Source organism: Schistocerca piceifrons, chromosome 8, assembly GCF_021461385.2.
Source record: "Schistocerca piceifrons isolate TAMUIC-IGC-003096 chromosome 8, iqSchPice1.1, whole genome shotgun sequence".
Lineage (NCBI taxonomy): Eukaryota > Metazoa > Arthropoda > Insecta > Orthoptera > Acrididae > Schistocerca > Schistocerca piceifrons.
Window position 1 is genome coordinate 143,055,132 of NC_060145.1, and position 21,945 is coordinate 143,077,076.

General features: G+C 42.8%; 1 protein-coding gene across 3 annotated transcripts in view; it reads right to left on the minus strand.

The window, feature by feature from the left end:
- LOC124711273 overlaps positions 1 to 21,945 on the minus strand; it is a 93,078-nt gene that overhangs the window by 8,686 nt on the left and 62,447 nt on the right. For all 3 annotated transcript variants that reach the window (XM_047241259.1, XM_047241257.1, XM_047241258.1), the window contains one exon: positions 3,453 to 3,853. In XM_047241259.1, coding sequence (XP_047097215.1) covers positions 3,453 to 3,853 — 401 coding nt within the window. The remainder of the gene's footprint in view (positions 1 to 3,452; positions 3,854 to 21,945) is intronic.

Below are 21,945 nucleotides of genomic sequence, written 5' to 3' on the forward strand. Positions count from 1 at the left end.
TTGCAACAAGTGTGGACATGTTTCAATTGACTAAATAACAGTTTGTTCATACATCAGTTTTTAAATAGACATCTCTCAAAGTCAGTCAGTCTGCACTCAGTCCTAGTCACGCTAACAAGCATGTAACACCTATGCTCCTGGTATTTGCTCACATTATAAATATGTGCAGTCTGTTCATGGAAATGTGTGTACCTGCAGTCGTAAAAAATTGGTACTATTGATGTCTAAAAACTTCAAAGTGTTTTCTGTAGCTCAAATTATTGGGTATTTTGAATGATCTGTGTTATAGTTAGTAGGAGATTTGAGCTATCACTGTAATGTGAGTGAGTTATTGTTGTGTGGCTTTAATTAATGAATGAGCAAAGTGAGTTATTTTAGTGTACTTTATCCTGAAAGATTACTACAACATGGTATGTGATGTTTTGTCTAAATGTGGATAGTGTTTTGTGCCACATCTGATTACTTGGCTTGATGGTTTGTTAGAACTGATTATTGGATAGTGCTTCAAAATGTGTGTATTCATAACTTTGCAATTCATATGAGTAATTCCACCATTGGGCTCTTACTTATTTTTGAACCCCAACCTGATTGTAAGCTCTAATAATTTCACAAAGGAGGAAAACTGGCTCTAAACAATATATCTTTGAGGCTAGCAAAAAGTGCAACCTAAATTGTGGTGCCGAGTAAATTTTCTTTTGAGCTAACTTCATCAAACACTGAATAAGATTTTCAGCTTCAAGACAACAAACAGATATGCTACTGAGGAGGTGATGGACACTACAGAATATCAGGTTGCTGTTTTATAAGATGCTGAAACTTTACTGATTATTGGAACTTCAATGACTGTAGAGCTGGTTTGGGGTCATGAATTTCTGCTGGTGAATTTGCACTGGCATCTGCTTGTTTGAACTTGAGGTCTGTTTGTAGGTGATTTTTATGAATGATAATGCAAGAAATGTTGCACATGTACAGCTAAGGAGATTGTATGTCTTCAACCCCTCAGCACAAAAGTCAAACTCAGTTCCTGGATTTTCCTCTCTCCAGGGAAGATAGGAATTGCTATCCTGAAAAGGCAATACTACAGAAAACAATAAATAATCTCACAAGGCAATGGTTGCTTCACTGTCTCTGAAAGCCACTACGGGAATTTCAAAATTCATAGCCTTAATTTAAAAAAAATAGTCCCGACATTTCTCTGAAATGACTCTGGGAAAACACAGAAAATTGTAATCCATTAGTCGCAGCAAGGGAAGGGAAAATCTTATGTGTCAGTCCCACAAAAACTCCATTGCTAGTCCACTATCATATTTACCCTACTATAACGTAATGATTTTTCGACAATTTGTCATTCATAAAGCAGGTCTTCTTACATTCATATATGGAGCTACAGTAGTTGAGGTGAATGGTCTTTCGTTGTGTAGTAGCTTATATCTAAAGATAAAATTAATAGTGAAGGCTGTTTTTAAATTTAGTTGTACAATAAAGTGACAAAAGTCATGGGATAGTGATATGCACATATACAGATGGAGGTAGCATCACCTACACAAAGTATACAGAGGACAGTGTACTGGTGGAGCTGTCAATTGTACAGAGGTGATTCATATGAAAAGGTTTTCAACGTGATTATGACCGCACAACGGGAATTAACAGCCTTTGAATGCAGAATGGTGGTTGGAGCCAGACACATGGGACATTTCATTTCGGAAATTATTAGGGAATTCCTTATTCTGCCATCCACAGTATCAAGAGTGTGCTGAAAATACCAAATTTCAGGCATTACCTCTCACCTCGGACAATGCAGTGGCTGACAGCCTTCATTTAATGACCGACAGCAACAGTGTTTGTATAGAGTTGCCAGGGCTAACAAACAAGCAACACTGCATGAAATAACCCCAGAAATCAATGTGGAACATATAGCAAATGTATCCATTAGGAAAGTCACAAAATTTGGCATTAATGAGCTATGGCAGCGGACAAACAACGCAAGTTCCTTTGCTAACAGCACATCTCTTGCAGTGCCTCACCTAAACTCGTGTACCATGTTGGTTGGACCCTAGATGACTGGAAAACTGTACCCTGTTCAGATGAGTCCTGATTTCAGTTGTTATGAGCTGATGGTAGGCTTCAAGTGAGGTGCAGACCCCAGGAAGCAATGGACCCAGATTGTCAACTAGGCACTGTGCATGTTGGTGGCGGTAGCTCCATAATGACGTGGGTTGTGTTCACATGGAATGGACGGGGTCCTCTGATCCAACTGCAATTAATCATTGACTGGAAATAGTTCTATTTGGCTGCTTGGAGACCATTTGCAGCCATTTGTGGACTTCATGTTCCCAAACAACAATGGACCATGTTGCCTGACCACAACTGGTTGCAATTGCTTTGAAGAACATTCTGGACAATTCGAGTGAATGATTTGGCCACCCAGATCACTCAACATGAATTCCATCAAATATTTATGGGACATAATAGAGAGGTCAGTTTGTGCACAAAATCCTGCACCAGTTAAAACTATGGACGGTTATAGAGGCAATGTGGCCCATGGATGAGTTGATTTTTTGATTTGGATCATATTTCAATTTTTATCTTTTCCTGGTAAAGCGATTGTGAATAGCACAGTTCTATTGCAGGCTAATGTTTTTACCAATAACATTCATTTTAAAGAATATAAGAGTTTCCATAAAGTAGATACATCGTAAAGGAGGAATAACAGAGATGTGGAACAGTGCTTCACACGAGTCTCTACATTTTCATCCAAACATGATTCTAAAGGCCCATTTTCTGCCATTTGCCAGTGCTGATAATGGCTTTAGAGTTTCCCCAAAATGGGACTCCATACTTACGGTGAAAATGACTGCAGGTATGATATGGTTTCTTTAATGCTTTCTGACTACAGCAGGATTTTAGTGAGCAGAGAATGTGGAATTTCATGACCTGTTTTGCACTTAGACATTCTATGTGCTTATTCCATTTTACATTGCTTTGCAGCCATAATCCTATGGATTTGATATCTGAATTCTTACCAACTGGTTCAACAATGAATCACTTTTGACAACTGAAGGGAGGGAGGGAGGGAGGGGGGGGGGGGGAGAAGCTAGACAAATCACTGATTCACACTTGTTGAAGGGCTTAAAAGCCTCTGTGTTGAGCAAACTCCACTTTACTTACAACTGATGCAATGGCATCTACTTGTGCTCCTCTAGGCTACAGGCTATATCCATTCTGTAAACATGCATGTCTTTCTGGAACCCCGATTGAGCCACAACTTAGAAATTTTTATAAAGGGCAGACAGAGTCACTGTACTTGCATAGCAAGAATTTGCTTTTTTAAGGTTTTGTGTGCATTGTGAAATTTCTCTGTGTCTTGTAGCATTTGTCCATTAATAAATGTGACTTGATTAAAATAAGGTCACCCTTTCTGAAACAACCTGCAAAGAGTTTATAGTACTCACCATTCCTGGTTATGTTCAGGGACTGCGAAACTGCAATGCATCAGATGGAGTGAGTGCAGCTGCGGGCACTCGGACATCAAGGCAGGCAGGTCAACTGCAGTGCAGCCGGCCAGTGTGAGGTGCTGCAGCCGCCCTGCATTCACTGTCCTCACAGCCTCCACTGCGTCATTCGGTTGTGGAGGGAGGGGTGACAGATCGAGGCGCAGGTCAGTAAGGTACGGTAGAGTCGAGACGGGTGCTAAGCTGCAGAGAGGAGCGATCAGCTCCAGACGGGTTAGATCAGGAGTCTTTGCAAGGACTTCTTCCAAGCGTCTTGTTTCCACCAGCTTCAGGTGTTGCAGAGACAGTCTGCACTGTGATTGGCAGATTATGATGGGCTCGAGAGGAAGATCTACACCAACCTGTCAGTTAAAATAAACACAATTCACACAATCTCAATTCGCACAATCTCTTATGGAATAAAAATCTTGTACACAGCTATGACGACAAACACAACACATAAATCAACACTTACAGTGTTATGGAAGTAACAGAATTGAATAAAAAGAATAGTGTAAGGAAAAAACACATGCAACATATGGAAAATGTGTTGAGCAGTAGACAGGCATAAAAAGAATGTTTAGATTACTGTGATTCAGGAATTAGACTTGCAATAATACAGTATAAACTAAAAATGTTGGTTTGAGAACCACAGTGCTTCACTATACATGGTTCTATTGGAGTTAGGTTTGTCCTTACATTCATTCACTTTTAACTCGACCTACTCAGGAAATTATAGGTGGACTTACAGTTCAGTGTGGACTCTGAACCATAGTGCAACTCAACATTTTCCACATATATAAATTACGTACAGATGTGAAAGAACCAATAAATGACAGAAAATAATCTAAAATGGACTGTCAATTGAACATAAGACAACAGGTAGATTTTATATTTCTACATTTCCATAAAGTATTTGCCTGCCCAACTACAAACTGTCAACAAAGATCCATGCATTGGAACATACTCTTAGATATGTGAGTGGCTTGAATACTTTTTAAGTAACAGAACCCACTATGATGCCCACTACCAGAAACAAAAGTATCATGAGAAGTGTTCCAGGGATGTGTGACAGAATCACTCATGTTCTCTATGTACATAAACGATCTGACAGATAGAATGAGCAGCAATCTGTGACTGTTTGTTGACAGCACTGTTGTCACAGATATTTTTGTTTTAAAAAAGGTAATCCTAAATTTTATGTACGATGTAAATCAATTTTCATGAAAGATATAAATTTAATAACAAACCACATTTCTAATGCATAAATCGATATTGTAAAAACCATGCACAAATATGACAAAACAAAGGTAGATTATATTTGAAAAACAACATTTACGATCTTGTAACATAAGTACAAATAATCATATAACCAAAAATTGTACATTTATACGTATCTTTGTAGATATGTATGCTGATAATAGTTCGTCTATATCTAGGTACCACTTGAGATGGCACTGCATTTGAACATGTAAAAAAAAAGAAAAAAAAATATTAAACTAGGGGGGTCTGGTGGATTATTTACAACAGTACGCACTTCATACAACTTGTGGGTGCTGCAGGGTAGCACACAAAAGAAACTACTGAAAAAATTTTGAGAACCGGAGTATGCGACTGCTTGAGAGTAGTAGAGGAGTTTTTTGGGCGCACGACAGCAAGGTCTTCAGTGCCCGTTCAGTAACATAGTGAGACAGGTGTCAAGAAAAATCCCAGAACAGGAATATAAAACGGAACATAAAACACTGGTAACAATCGTTGAAAAATATGTGCTCACCCACACCAAAGAGTGGGATGAAGCAGGGTGTCAGCAGTAAAACATGGACAACACGGGAAGAAAATGATAGAGGGAGCTAAAACAATGTAGCAGATGGAAGTGGCTGGCTGACCGCAAGGAAAAAAGGGGAGGAGTCAGCCACTCTATAATACACTAAAACTTCCGACCTAAAAGTTTAGGCCAGAGTCCACACACATCACAAAACTTAAAAACCCTAGACACACACGTCTCATCATTAGCTAAAACAGAAGGCAGATCCCCATCAACTTGTGCTTCTGCCCTTGCATCACGGTATAAAATGCAGTCTGTTAAAATGTGGCAGACAGAGATGTGCACACCACAAGCATCACAAAACGGACGATCCTCCCGCCGTAATAAAAAGCTATGTGTGAGAGGACAGTGCCCGATCCGAAGACATGTGAGGGCCACCTCTTCCCGCCTGAGCAACCGGCAGGAGGAACGCCACGGCTGAGTGGTTGACTTTACCAACCGCAGTTTATTGGCCGTCACCGCCAGCCATTCGTCCTCCCACAACTCCATACACTTCCTGTGGAGTGCAGCGATGACTGACTGCAAGGGGATAGGACACTGGACCACATCCTGCTCTCTGCAGGCCTCCTTGGCAGCCCGATCGGCCTGTTCATTGCCCCATATTCTGACATGACCAGGCACCCAGCAGAAGGATACCTCTTTACTCCGCCGTTGGAGCAAGTACAGTTGGTCATATATCAGCTGGACCATCTCCTCAGTCGGGTATAGGTTCTGCAGTGATTGTGAGGCACTAAGAGAATCGGAGCAGAGAAGAAATCGATCGCCCCGAACACGATGCATCTGCTCCAGTGCCTTCAGGATCACGTGGAGCTCTGCTGCGAAAACGGTATATTCAGCAGGGAGGCGAATCCGGGTAACATGATCAGGGAACACCACAGAACAGCCAAGGAAATTCTCCTGTTTGGAGCCATTAGTGTAAACGACAGTGAAACCATGATGCACATCTAAAATGTTAAAAAACAGAGACTGGAATGTAAAATCTGGTGTGCCATCTTTCTTAAAATGAGTCAAATCTAAAATAAGTTTGGGTCTCTGGAGGAGCCAAGGTGGAGATCTGCTCCAACCGCGACGTAAAACATGAAGACCAGCCATAGACATTGCAGCGAGACAATCCTGTGCGCGAATCCCATAGGGCTGCATCGCACGTTGCCGGTTATGAAATAATTGTGACAGAGGAGGCTGAGCAACGGTATGGTATGCAGGGGTGTATGGTGTGGACAAAGTTTTATACGCCTGGCGTACTGTAAATAGCCGTCGCCGCATACGAAGTGGCGGTTCACCAGCCTCTGCACAGAGGCTTGGTATGGGGCTAGTTCGGAATGCCCCAGTGGCCAACCGAAGCCCTTCATGGTGCACAACGTCCAAAATCTTTAAGTAAGAAGGCCTCGCAGACCCATACACCGTGCACCCATAATCGAGCCGAGATCGTACAAATGCCCTGTAAAACTGGAGCAGACAAGTCCTGTCAGCTCCCCATGTACTGTGGCTAAGACATTTTAAAATACTTAAAGCCTGAAGCGACCGCCGTTTCAGGTCTTTAAGATGAGGTAACCACGTGAGCTACGAGTCAAAAATGAGCCCCAGAAATCTCACCGTGTCGTTAAAAGTAAGAATAGTGTCCCTCATCCTCAACTCAGAAAAGGTTAAAATCGAATGAGAACGGTTAAAAAGAACACATACAGACTTCTCGGTGGAAAACTTAAAACCACTTGTCTGCGCCCAGTCATCCAAACGTCTAATAGTAAGTTGCAACTGACGCGTTGTCATTGCAAGGCTTGAAGACGAGCAAAACAAAGAGAAATCATCCACAAACAAGGAACACTGGACAAGACTTTTCACTATGGACGTAATGCTATTAATAGCGATTGCAAAGAGAGTCACACTTAAAACGCTACCCTGAGGGACACCGTTCTCCTGCTCAAAGCGATCAGACAGGACGTCACCAATTCGGTATCTAAAATATCGTGGCGAGAGGAAAGACTGAATAAAAAGAGGAAGAGAACCACAAACACCTCATTCGTGAAGTTGCTCCAGGATGAGACGCCTCCAAGTGGTATCGTAGGCCTTCTCGATGTCGAAAAATACACCTAGAAGGTGATGATGGCGTAGGAAAGCTTGTTGTACAGCCGCCTCCAGGAGGGCAAGGTTATCGAAGGTGGAACGAAACCGCCTGAACCCACACTGAAAGCGACTAAGGAGTTGCCGGGATTCTAACATCCAGACAAGGCGGCGGTTGACCATCCGCTCCAAGGTCTTCCCCATGCAACTAGTGAGGGCAACACTACGGTAGCTACTTGGGCTCGTGCGGTCTTTCCCAGGTTTTAAAAAAGGAATTAAAACTGCCTCATGCCACGAGTCAGGAAAGTGACCCGACGCCCAAATGGCATTAAAAAGTGCGAGGAGGATTTCTTTGTTGCGCATTGTGAGGTGCCATAGCATACTGTAATGGATCCTGTCGTGACCAGGGGATGTGTCACAAGCTCCAGACAATGCAGAATCCAGCTCCCACATAGAAAATTGGCAGTTGTAAACTTCATGAGACGTGGACTGGAAGTCCAAACTACATATCTCAGCAACGGCTCTATGGCGCTGGAAACCTGGATCCTGACTAGTTGTTGAAGTAACTGTGGCAAAATACGCTGCCGTAGTCTGGGCAATGTCTCGCGGATCCGTGTGGAGAGTGCCGTTATTCATTACAGCAGCTATGGGGCACCTCCCTCCTCTGCCAGAAATTTTCCTGACAGTCTCCCACACAATGGAACTTTCGGTGGAACGATTAATGGTGTTCAGGAACTGTTGCCATGACGTCTTCTTGCTCTCACGAATAATGCAGCGACATCTTGCCCTCGCCACCCGAAAGGCTGCAAGATTCTCAGCAGTCGGCCAACACTTGAACCGACGCAGAGCCGCACGCCTGGTCCTGACTGCAGAGCGGCACTCGGCACTCCACCAAGGCACAGGTGGCCTCTTCCGGTAACCTGTGGACTGTGGAATGGATGCTGCAGCGGCGTGGTGGACCGTTTTGGTAATATGATCCACCCACACCTCAACATTCGCACAGTGTTCGAATTGGGCCAACTGGCTATAAAGTGTCCAGTCAGCTCCACTGAGCACCCATCGTGGTGGTCTCCTTTCAGGGCCCACGCCATCTGGCAGGTGAATCCAGATTGGGAAATGATCACTGCCGTGCAAGTCAGCGACCACTTCCCAGTGAGCACTGGCGGCAAGAGCTGGAGAGCAAAGCGAGAGATCAATGGCAGAGAACGACCCAGTCGCTGTGCAGAAATGAGTACTCTGTCCTCCATTGAGCAAGTAGGCACAGGATGACAGGAGAAGCCTCTCAATTGCTCTACCCCTGGGGCAGGTAATTGCAGAGCCCCAAAGCACATTGTGGGCATTAAAATCACCACAAATAATGAATGGCTGGGGGAGCTGTGTAAGAAGGTCAGTGAGGGCCGCTTCATCAAGTGCATCATGTGGGGGCAAGTAAAGCAAACATACAATCAATAGATGACGCACGTGCACGGACACAGCGACGGCCTGTAAAGTCGTCGTAAGTGAGAGAGGCGTGGAGTGGTAGTCCGTCCTGACGAAAATACCTACGCCACCTCTAGCTCTCTCCCCACGCAGGTCGTCCTTTTTGTGGAGTGTATAGCCTCGTATCTCAGGGGAGTATGATGGATGGAAATACATCTCCTGGAGACATAGACACAGTGGTCTACCCTGAGAGAGTAGACGAAGTTCCTCCACATGCGTCCTGAACCCTTGCAAGTTCCACTGAAGTATGGGAGCCATCTATGTTGGGGGTAGCACCTTCATCCTGTCTCTCTGACGAGGCGGAGAGACCACAGCAGGTGGAGGGGCAGGCGTGGGATGAGATGATTGCCCCACGCATACATCGTATTCCATCAACTCTGGGGAAGAGTCAGATGAAGCCTCACGAAAAACAACATCCGCATGGTCAGATGGTTTACCACGGGAGCTTTCTGTGGTTTGGTGGGCTTTGGGGGAGCTGATGTGGGAGTGGTAACTGGCGCACTGGGCTTGGGAACAGCCTCAGCTGTTGGAGGCGCCAGGGGCTGGGCCAAGTTCGCCACTGTACCTTTGTCTGTCGCTCGAGTAGGGGCTACAGGCTCTGAAACACTGGTTGCGTTGCAAGTGCACTGACAGCTGCAGGTGTTAGTGCCAACACTCACCACCTCGGTCTGTGTTGAGGCATCAACTTTTGGAGTAGGCTTCTGAACCAGGGATACAAAAGATGTAGCAAATGTAGGAGGTTGCATCGACTTATAGATCTTCTTGGCCTCACCATAGGGGATCTGCTTGGTTGTTTTTATTTCCTGGACTTTGCATTCCTCTAAAAATATTTGGCAGTCCCTACTCCAAACAGGGTGGTTCCCAGAGCAATTAATACATTTAGCTGGAGACGAGCAACCAACTCCTTCATGAGCAGCCTTACCACAGTTTCCACAAGTCGCTTCGCCTTTACATCCTAAGGTGGTATGCCCAAAACGCTGGCATTTAAAACAGCGCATTGGGGTCGGGAAATAAGGCCTCACACTAAGGCGAAGGAAGCCAGCTTTAACATGTTCAGGAAGTTTTGTGCTACTGAAGGTCAGAATAAAGGAATCAGATTTGACTAGATTGCCATCAACCCTCTTCATGATGTGTTCGACATCAACGATACCTTCCGGAGCCCACTCACGTTGCAGTTCTTCCTTGGGAATGTCAACTAGATCCCGGCATGTCACAACACCTTTGCTTTAGTTCAAGGTGCTGTGCAGTTCAGTGTCTATGGCATACTCTCCAAGGCATTTAGTAGATTGGAGGTTAGTTGCTTGCTGGGAAGTGGAAGTTTCCACTAGCAAGGTCCCATTACATAAGCGCTTCACCGATTTTAAGGAGCCACAGATTCCCTCCAATCCCTTTTGTATATAGAAGGGCGAAACCTTCTCGAAACTACCCTCCTTCCGTTTCACAATGAGAAACACATTTGGATTACCAGAATGCATTCTGTTACCTAAGACTGGACTTGTCAAAGAAGTGCCGGAGTCAGGGGGACTGACTGCACGAGCCCTCTTAAGAGACTGGGTGTTAGAGCCTCCCAGCGGCCCACCCTTTCCACTGGGAGGAAGAAAAGAGGATTTTGAAGGATCAATCTCGGTCCCACGAGCAGCTAGGGAACTACAAGTCCACCTAGACAGAGCCCCGCGTGCCTAGGTAAGCCTTATACAACTGAGGTGCCGCAGGTTCCCCAGAGGTTGCCCGCTAACGACTGTTCCACCTCAACAGCCATGCATCTCATCAGCGCGCAGCACATCTTGAGATTGAGGGGTTGTTTATAGAGGTTTATTCCATCCTTGCGATCCGGGCAGTCAAGCCAAGATCCCCACTCCCTGAGACACACAACATTCCACCGCCGCGCCGCACGGTGGTCGTTGAAGTATGCCCAGAGCTTACGGTGACAGAGGACTGGCGGCGCTTACCAGTCTCCAGCTCAGGAACCCCAGGGTCACCAAGCCCGTACCCAGCAAATGAATGCTGAGCCCCTGGGGACGCGACTGCTTGAAGAATGATTCTCAACTCAAAGACAAGACAAGACAAGTTAGGGCTCACATGGAAGCATACAGGCAGTTGTTTTTGCCTTGCTCCATTTGCAAGTGAAACACGAAAGAGAATGACTAGTAGTGGTGCAATGTACCCTCTGCCATGCATCATATGGTGGCTTGCAGAGTATGTATGTTGACGCAGATGAAACACAAAGCATTTACAATTAAGCTCAGTTCAAGAAACTTATACATGTGATGATGCCTTGGCTCTAAAAGCCCTGAGAGTTGCAAGAAATTGTACCATCTGCATCATACTATTTGGTGACATCCCTAGTTCTCCTGAAAAGATAAAACTCCCCTCAATCTGACAAGAAAACAGGTAATTTGCAGAAAATACCAGGAATCATTTAAGGTTACTGGGTCAAAACAGTCGACACAGAGCATTCCGAAGCTATACTTTAATTTAAATAACTTTCTGACTGACATTTCAGTGAGTCAAGAGGTAGGGTGCAGCCACTAGCCAGTCATAGTTCTTACAGTATTGTCACCACATTTATTTGAAGCTACACATTTAAATTTTTGATCATCATCAAGCTTCTTACATTCTGCAGGCTTATCGTTGTTGTTCTATGCGCCTTGACATTTCGCATTGTCAGCAAATAACTACCTTGTGTCCTGTTTGGCATTTTTATCATGAACCAGCATATTTCAGTCATCACATAGCACTTCACTTCATGTTGAAAGGCACAGTGATTAACCCATAAGATGCCAATATTATAAATTTGATAGTAACTATTATCTTTTCATGGCTGAACCATTAAATCAGGTTTGGTGAAGTCTGATATAGAGAGAGCATGAAACCTGAGGATGAACATAAGATACTTAAAAAAAAAAAAAATCAGAAGGCACAGGTGATAATAGTTGGTAACAGTGAATCAAAGAAGCAAGAATTTAGTTGGCAATGTGCTCTTTTGGAATACGTTGTGTAAGCAATAAAAGCTATGTCAAATTTGAAGGTATTAAATTGTAGATTTCAAATATATTTACACAAAAGTCCACAAGAGCACATGCTTATCTTTTATGGTTCACCCATAATCACCATTTTTGCCTTTTGAGTACACCTGGCACAGTGAATCCAAAAGACAAACCTGATGATTGTAAGTGAAACATAAAAAAGAAACATAACTGTGCTCTTGCAGACTTTATCATAGATATTTTTGAGATCTATATTTTAGTATGACATCAAATTGTGTACCATGCACTGATTACATAGCATTTTGCTGCTGGCAAACTCTTTGTCTTATATAGCAGGTTACCTTTAAATGGCTGAACAAACTTTCATCAAATGTGTCATGACAAGTCTGATTAAAGTTAGCTTCAAATAAATAAAAGAGCTGCATTGAAATCAATGCATCTGTATTGGGGCGGTCATGCCACAGCCACAGAAAGATGTTAAACATAATGCCTGACTATGTGCAATGCGCAGTGGAGGGGCAGCACACATCGCGAGCTCTGCTTCTCCAATACTTATTCATCATAACAATACTACAGATGTCAAATGAAGCCCCAGGTAAAAGTTAGTTGAATATCTAAATAGACAGACACTATTACTTGATGGAGAACTTTCAGAAACGCTTACAGGTGGCATTCTGTTAGTGATGGGACAACCGACTGTTCTTAACAATCAACTGGTCCATCAATTGGTTTTTTAGTCAGTTGGTTTTTTCTGTCGAATGAAACAACCAAATGCAACTCTGCGGGCATGTCAGCTATATGAATGTTTTCACTCATTCACAGGGTTTGAGTGGTTTCACTCAATGTGAGACAACCGACTGGAACAAGTTTCTTTAGGATGCTGCTCTTATATGAATCTTTTCTCTCAGTCTATGGTTTTGAGAGATTTTTACTGACATACTCCTTCACCTTTTTCTGTAGGGTTGTTGGGGAGGGCATATGGCACCAACACTGCAGCCTCCTCCTGCGGCTGCCAAGTAGAGGGTCACAACTGTCGTGAGGAAGAGCGTGCAAGCCAGTGCAAGTGCAACATTGGTGGCATCTGCGATAGCAGTGACTGGCCACTGTGCCACCTCGTGCAGGCTGCAATCCTGCAGGATGCTGACGTGGAGCGTGTGCGACAAGGTGCCATCTCACATTTTAATTTTATTTATGGATATCATCTCTTTTCAGTAAAACGTAACACAAACAGTAACAAAAATGTGTCAATGTTCCTTTCTTCTTCATATACCCCTAAGAGAACTCCTATGCTTGCTCAGTATTGTACTCCCAACGAAGCTTCACATGTTAATTGCACCTAGAACAGTTTAATGCACAGCAATCTAATTATCAGTTTTAAATGGTGAAAAGAAGAATTACAAATGTGTTTATTGCTTGCCTTTGTGAGCACCTGAAGATATGTGCACACCAGTTTGTTAGTTGGTTGGTTGGATTAAAAGAGGGGGGTCGGGGGGGGGGGGGGTGGAGGTAGGACCAAACTATGACGTCATCAGTCCCTTGTTACAAATAAAACAATGTCACAAGTGTGAAAATGAACAAACCTGACTGACAACACAAAGCGGAATGAAAGGAAAAAAAAATCACAAAAATGATGAAGGGCAACAAACGTGTAAATGGACAAAAGGGGGTCAAGAAAACCACAGAAACACAAGAAATGGGATGAAGAGGGTAAAACAACAAAGCAGATGACCATGGCTAGCTGACCATGAGAATAAAAAGGAGAAGCCAGCCACTCTGCAACACATTAAAACCTCCAACTTAAAAGCACTAGGGTGGAGAACACAGATGGACAGAGGACATGCACTAAAACTTAGATCAAATGTTAAAACCCACCCTCTCAAATAAAACGTAAAACTAAAACAGCCGATGAGGCACTGTCAGCGGCAACGAGTCTGGTAACCTAAGATTTTGTCGCAGGGCAGTCAAAGTGGGACAGTGCACCAGAACATGGGCCACTGTCAACTGGGTGCCGCACCAATACTGAGGTCGGTCTTCATGTCGCAGGAGGTAACCGTGGGTTGCTCAAGCGTAGCCAATGCAGAGCCGGCAGAGGACAACTGATTCCCTGCGAGAGGCCTGCATGGAAGACTTCCCCACATTCGTAGTCTCCTTAATGACATGCAGTTTGTTGTGCATACTGTTATGCCATTCCGTCTCCCAAAGCCTTAGAACCCTGGGGTGTAAGTCAGAATCAGAGATGCCCATTTCCAGAAGCAGTTTCCGTGTAGCATGTTTGGCCAGCCTGTCCGCAAGTTCAAAACCTGGGATTCAGACATGACCTGGGGTCCAGACAAACACCACTGAATGACTGGGCCATTCCAGGGCATAGATGGACTCCTGGATGGTTGCTACCACAAGATGACGAGGGTAGCACTGATTGATAGCTTGTAGGCAGTATGACTGATGCAGTGTACTGTGAGTACCAGAATGGTCTGGTATTCACACCGGGAACAAGGCAAGATGGTGTTTGTTAACAGCCAAGTAGATGGAAATGGTTGAAAGGCAACATGCCTTTATCAAAACAAGTACCCTCACAGACACCAACCACATCACATAACATTTCAAGTCCTTTTTGGGCATTTAGTGATCATGGGTCCTTTCAGACAGATGAACAATCAGGGAGGCAGCAGACTGTGCATACACCAGATTTGGGGGGCTGGGTTCAACAGGATATTAAGACGAACCCTAATACAAGCTCCGGGCAAGCTGCCCATCAACATGGTGTAAGCCAGAGTATGAATATGTGCATCCTGCATGACAACCACATGCATTGATCGTTGCATGCACATCGTCCATTTTCGGACACATGTTCATAGGACACTTTTTCTCCATTTCCAGTCTGTCCCTGCAGTTTGCCGGTTTTTATAATGTTCCCTGTATGTGTGAGTGATTGTGTGTTTATGTTAAAATTAGTCTCACGAAGCCTATAAGGACATGTTCACCCTCCTGATCCTTGTGCCCCCCCCCCCCCAAAAAAAAGAAAAATTCTGTTTCTGTCTGTGGTAACTGCTTCCATACATCATGTCTAATGGCTACAGATCACTCTCTATCAAGTAGGAATTACTGCAAGATTTTAACATTAGTCCTACCCAATCTATGAGGTAGTTTCAATGAAATTTAAGGGAATTTCATCAAATAGCATCATGAAACAACTACATGAATAACTGCATACAAATCATTCCAATACCACAGTAATCGACTGATGTGGCAAGCAGAAATTGGCAGTGAGGAACACATGATTTTCAGTATCATCTGAAGTAACCTTTGTTGGTGTGAAGATACATGGAAAAGATCCTCTGTCCTTTTATTCTGCCAAAGATCCTCTATCCTTTTATTCTGCCATATAGTAGTGCTATTAGTTGTTCACTCATTTTTATTCACAAAAAGGCTCATCTTCATGTATCAACATCACGCATAGTAAGTTTCCTTTACTCACTGTTTCATTAAAAGAAGTTGACAGTAACACATAGTTTGACAGACAATTTGCTCCTGGGCAAAAAAAAAGTTTGTAAAAGTGCAGCACTGAAAGTCAAATTAAGCCATATTGTTACAATCAAAACACTAATTTCGTAGATATGCTACAACTTGTGGGTATGGGTAAAGTTCTGATAACAGTGTACTTTTTGGACTTGAATTCAATTAAATATGCTTGTGATTTGCTTGTAAAACCAACTGTGGCCAGGTAAAAACACACTGTTTCCAGAGTTTGATGTCGCTCTTCATGGAGAGTGGCAAAATGTCCAATAAGAACAAATCAAAAATCTCACCAATTCACATAAAGCAGGTACAGAAGTGTCAATTATTCTTGGTTACATTGCACAGTTTTATGGGTGCCTGGCTTGTCATATCATCTCTAAACATAAATTCTTGGATATTTTTCTGCCAGCACCAAAGGTAGTCACAGTTGTTGGTTGTGCAAGGGATGACTTGTTTCTACAAAAGGCAGATATGTGTAAGATTATCTGTCACTGTGGTTTGTTGTATATCAGACATACTTTTACACACAGTTGACGAATGTTGCATGGAACATCGACACTATATTCACCTGCAACAGCCGGATAAACCTGCTGTGGCTGGGCACTGTAAACAGGCAGGCCATACTGCGGTCTATGAGAATATCTAGAGTTTAATATGGTTTCATCCTTGTGAGATTCAGTTTTTAGGGAAGCCATTAAAATAAGTTTGACAAATAACTTAATTAATTGTGATGATGGTTTTAACCTCGAAAAAGTGGAATTCAGCACTGACAACAGTCAATTCTCATAGACAATGGTACTGTCCCCCTGTAACCCCACCAGAACCAGGCTCTGTCTGTCACAAGCCAGAACAAAGGGAGAGTGATAGAGGAGTAACACCTCTTTAAAAAACCTTGGTTCAGCTGACCCAGCTGATAGTACCTTGTGAGGGCTCCTGCCAGGGTGACAGTGAAGGTGGTCAATGGTTTTGAAGGCGGAAGACGACAACTATGTCCCAACGGTGGGTTAAGTGGATGAACTATCTTCATTTAGCAGTGTCTGTTCTTCAGAGAAGTGGCTGCGAAGGGGGTCTGACTTCAGAGGAGCAGTCTATTATCGAGCTCCTGGGCTTACAACCTCAGTTCTATTACCAGGAAGGGTTTGTCCAACCCACACTAGTTTGAACAACCAAGCATCGTGGAATGTCATCACAAAAAGGACACTACCCCAGGTAGTACCTTTGGGGGAATCTACCACTGTTAGGAGTGCAATCAGGCCTATGGATTCTGGGGAGCCTGAACCTAGATGCTTTGAAGAGACAGATATGCATACAAAATTCAAGACAAACCAGCAAAACAGAACTACTATATTGAGACTTTGAACGTCAATTTTCTATTGAAATAATCATCTTGTGGTGCAGTTCTTCTTGTTGTCTCCGTGCTTGCTAAGAAAATGGGATGAGAAGTTCCGCCTTATGCAAGACACCTTTTTCCTTTTGTTTCACCCATACATGTTTCAGCACTTTTGTGCAATCATCAGTGGGTTCTATTTTTATTTTTAACTGTAAATTTGTTGTTAACATATTAACATTTTCGTCGTTTACAACATTATGTAAAAGTTGCATTTATAACTTAATTGGCGAAAAGTAACATACCTTACATTATATTACTGTCCTCTTGTTTTGGTAGCTGTTATGCTACACAATATACAACATGTCATCTGCAAACAGCAAAACGTAATTTATTTTCTGTTTGTTACGTATTGACGAACGGAAATGAGACTGTATCACGTTTTCTTTCTGTAACTTACAGTTTTGAAGTTGTGGTACGTTTTCCTGTTTTGTTGGCGAAGTAAATGGGCTTACTTCTTTGCCTGTGTTCGTGTGGTAATGCAGTTTTTCGATTACTCAAAACATAGGAGGAGTTTTCGCTGCCATTACATGTTGTTGTGGCTGTGTGGCGTTCTCTTGTTTCGTAGCGTGTTCTGCTGGCTGAGGCGCGCGAGTTTGAATTGTATTTGGTGTTAGTTGTGTGTGGTTTATGTGGGTTTGCCTGTGTGTGATGAGTACTGGGGCAGAGAGAGAGTGTATGTGTGTGTGTGTGTGTGTGTGTGTGTGTGTGTGTGTGTGAGAGAGAGAGAGAGAGAGAGAGAGAGAGAGAGAGAGAGAGAGAGAGAGAGAGAGACTGAAAGAAAGAAAGAAATAAAAAGAGAGAGGATTTGTGTGTGTGTGTGTGTTTTACTTGTATAGTTCTTCTATTGTGGCACAGAGAGTTTTGTTGCACAGTGATGTGTATTCATTGAGTACTTTCTTTCCTAGGGCTATTGATTTTTGGATGTGGTAGTTTTCTTCTATAGTTAATTTTTGGTATAGGCTGCTGCTAGTTTTTAGGATGTGAAGGTCAGTTTCAATGTTTGTTGGGTGGTGGTTGTGTGCTACCAGGTGGTCTGCAAATGTTGAGTGTGTGCTATTGCTTTTCAGTGCTCTGAGGTGTTCATTATATCTGGTTCTGAAGGTCCTGCATGTTTGGCCCACATATACAGATTGACAGCAGTTGCAAGTAAGTTGGTAGATGCCAGACTGGCTGTATTTGTCAGTGTTGGTGGTAATTCTTCCAAGTCTGCTCTGTATTGTGTTGTTGGTTCTGTATGCTATGTTGAGTCCTTGTTTCTTTAGTATATTACCCACCCTGTGTGTGACTTTGTTGTTGTAAGTCATTATGTGCCATTTGTTGTTTACAGTCTGCCGATTTGTTGTGTGATGAGTTGTGTTTGTATGTGTGTGTGTTTCATGGTTATGTGCTGTTTGTTTTTGTATTTTGTGGTTTATTTTGTCTACTCTCTTTGCATCATATCCATTCTCCTATGCAATTTGTTTTATTGTGTTCAGTTCTTGTGTGTAGTCATGCTTATTCATGGGTATTTTGTTCAGCCTGTGAAGTAAATACCTGAAGCTGGCTTCTTTGTGGGTTATGGGGTGATTGGATTAGTTATGAATAATGGTGCTGGTGAGTGTGGGTTTTCTGTAGATTGTGAATTTATGTTTGTTGTTTCTCTTGTGTATAGTGAGATCTAAGAAATTAAGTTTTTCATCTGTTTGTGTTTCTATGGTGAATTGTATGGAGGGGAACAATTCGGGTCAAATGTCACAGCATTGTATTCTACCCTCCCTTTCTTAGAGACTGCTGGGGCCATTTTTGACTTTGTCTGATTCATTTTGGGTCATCTGCCCTGATGCCACCCACTCTGATCAGGGGCTCTCCCCACGGGCACCACCCAGCCAAAGCAAAGGTCACCTAGGACACTGGCTATTGCTGGGAGTCCCAATGCCCCAAGATGATGGCCATCTACTCCTTGGTATACTGGCTACTGTGCTGGATATTGGGTGTGTAGAAATCCAGTATTGTCATGCGGCAAAAGAGGACAGCAGACAATGAATGGAGATTACGCACCTTGGAAGATGTCCTCGCCCAAAGAGCTGGAATAGTGGTGGAGTGGTAGCACCATGACAATAATGGGTGCAGAAGATCTTAATGCACGGGGATATGAGACGCGCCACGTAAGGCATCCTTCCCCAAATGGCTCGCACTGTGGAAAATTTGGACAGTGTGAAGGTCAAGCTCTAAAAGGCAACCATAATGTATTAGGCCAAAAAGTGGGAGACTCCTTTTAGTTGCCTTTTACGACAGACAGCAACACCTCAGGTCCATTCTAACTCGCGAACCCACAGGGGGATCTGCATGGGGATGAGGTAATTAAAATGCTAAGTTCTGCAAATTTAGAACATCTCTCTCTGTGCTGTGCTATAGGATAATGTTGTTGGGCAATACTGCACTAAAACAGCTTTAACAGAAAAAAGGGACAGAAAGTAGTTGTGTGCCTTAATGCTAAATAATGCAAGCAGCACCAACTATTTCCCACTACACGCTCCATAACACACATCAGTGTGACTCCACGATTTTAGGCAACGGTCTGACGATGTCATGACCTAGCCATTGCATGGATATGTATAAGCAGTTTGGTTAGCTGAGTTTAGAGTTTGAAACTGCTGTCTGGGTCTTTTATTCTCCGATTATGTCTCCAGAAGATGAATCATCAGGTACAGAAACATGCCTTGGACCATGACCTAATACCCAATAAACAAACTGGCCTCAAAAGTCTGTACTGTATGGAGAAATGTTTATTCTACAGAAGCTGACTTTAAAAATATTATGTAAGGTTGATAACTGAACATTCGGCAGAAGATTATTCAAGGATCCTTAAATTTATGTGGCTATTAATGTGTAATTTGACTCATTTCACATGCCTGGGGGATCTTGTTTCTGTGTGAATGAACGACTGAAGTGTGTGTGGCATTCAAATATTAGTACAGGAATAAGATCCTAATGCATGCAAACATTTTTAAAAGCAAAATTTAATCTACTTATACATCAATGTACATACTCTACAAACCACTGTGAATGTAATTAGAATGATACCTGAGGTTAGTGTGTCTTCCTGTTCTAAAGTGCACAGAGCATGAGAAGAATGACTGCTTCAATGCCTTTGTGAATGCTGTAATTAGCCCAATTTTGCCTTTATGGTTCGCAACAGAGTGACACACAGGGGGCTGAAGTTATTTCTGTATTCTCCACAAATACCAATTCTTGAGATTTCATAAGCAGGTTTTCATGGGATAATTTGCACGGTGACCCAAAAGTTCATTAACATTTGAAAATTCAATACTTCACAGAATAATGTAGGTAGAGAGTTAAAAATCGACACACATGCTTGAAATTACATGGGGTTTTATTGAAACAAAAAATGTGCACACAATAAACAACAGATGGTGCTTCATATGATACAAAAGTAATGATTATCATAACAACTGATTTCTAGCAAAGACAATGTTCTTTATAACAAATGCTCGACTTGTCACCAGTCATTCATCACCAGTACTGCAGTTGAGGGACAATGTTGTGGACAGCACTGTACAGCATATCAGTGAGTATGGTGAGAAACTGCCTTTGGATGTTGTTTTTTAGCATCCCTTATGAGGTCGGAAGATCGCAATAGACCTGCAACTTCAGGTAACCCACAACCAATAATCGCACGGACTGAGGTCTGGAAGGTCAAGCGCAATGGAAGTGGTGGTTTAGTACATAACACTCACCAAACAGTGTACACTATGTAGCAATATGGAGCGGGGCGCCATCCTGCATAACAGTTGTACCTCCCAGTATGTGTTTATCAGCCATGCTAGGGATGATGTGATTCTGTAATATATCGGCGTACCTCACACCCATCACGCTGACGATTCTCATGCGGCGTCACTGATGTGTTGCTGTCCAGTGCTATATGTAGGCTGGTTTTCGCACTTAGTTTTTGTTTCAATAAAACCCTATGTCATTTCAGGTGTGTATGTCAAGTTTTACCTCTCTGCCTACATTTTTCAGTGAATTAGTGCATTTTCAAATGTTAATGGACATTTGAGTCACCTTGTATTTTCAAAAGTCTGCAAGTTCAAGTTTTTCAACATTTCAATAATGCTCTCCCATGAGTCAAACAGACCTGTGACCATCTGTGCCTCTCTTCTTTATATACACTTCTTTATATACCCCTTTTAGTCCTTTTGCTGTGGGTCCCATACACTTGAGCAATATTCTAGGGCAGGACGCACAAGTGATTTACATGCTGCCTCCTTTGAGGGTGGTTGCATTGTCCCTTACATGCAACTGAGACTATGTAATCACTGCATTTCATATTCCTACAAGCTACTACATCCAGGTATTCGTGTAAGTTGTTAATCACTAATATTTCAGTCATAGGATACAACTTTTCATCACTTTGTGAAATGCTTAAGAGTACAATTCTGTACTCTTAAAGCATGTTACCCATCTTTGCACCATCTTGAAACATTATCAAGATCTGACTGAATCTTTTTTCGGACAGTACCTTGTTGTAGATAACTGTATCAACGGAAAAAAGTCTGCCACATCATTAATACACAACACGAACAAAGGTCCCAACACAAGGTGCACACCTGTGTACTTCTGTTGCTGACTCTCCATCTGAGGTAACATGTTATATCCTACCTACTATGAAATCCTCAATCCAGTCACAAATTTCACTTGATACCCCATATAATCAGGCTATTGTTAATAAATGTACAGCCAAACACTTTTCAGAAGACCATAAATACTGCGTCAAACCAATTTCCTTGATCCATGGGTTTGAGAATGTCATGTGAGAAAAAAGCAAGATGGGTTTCCTATAATAGATGTTTTTGGAATCCGTGTCTGTTTGCGTGGAAGAGGCCACACTGTTCAAGATAACACATTATATTTGAGCTCCGAACATGTCCTAGGATTACTCATGAGATAGATGTCACTGAAACTGGTTTTGGATCACTTCTCTTACCTTTCTAGCAGACAGGTGCGACCTGTGCTTTTTTACAATTGCTGGGTACAGTTCAAGGGATCTACAGTAAATTACGGTTGAAAGGGGAGCAAACTCATCTGCAAATCCTATAGAGGATGACATCAGGTCCTGGAGCCTTGTTTAATTTTCCTTATTTTAGCTGTTCCTCAATGCCAGTGGCACTAATATCTTTATCACTTATCTTTTCAGTTGTC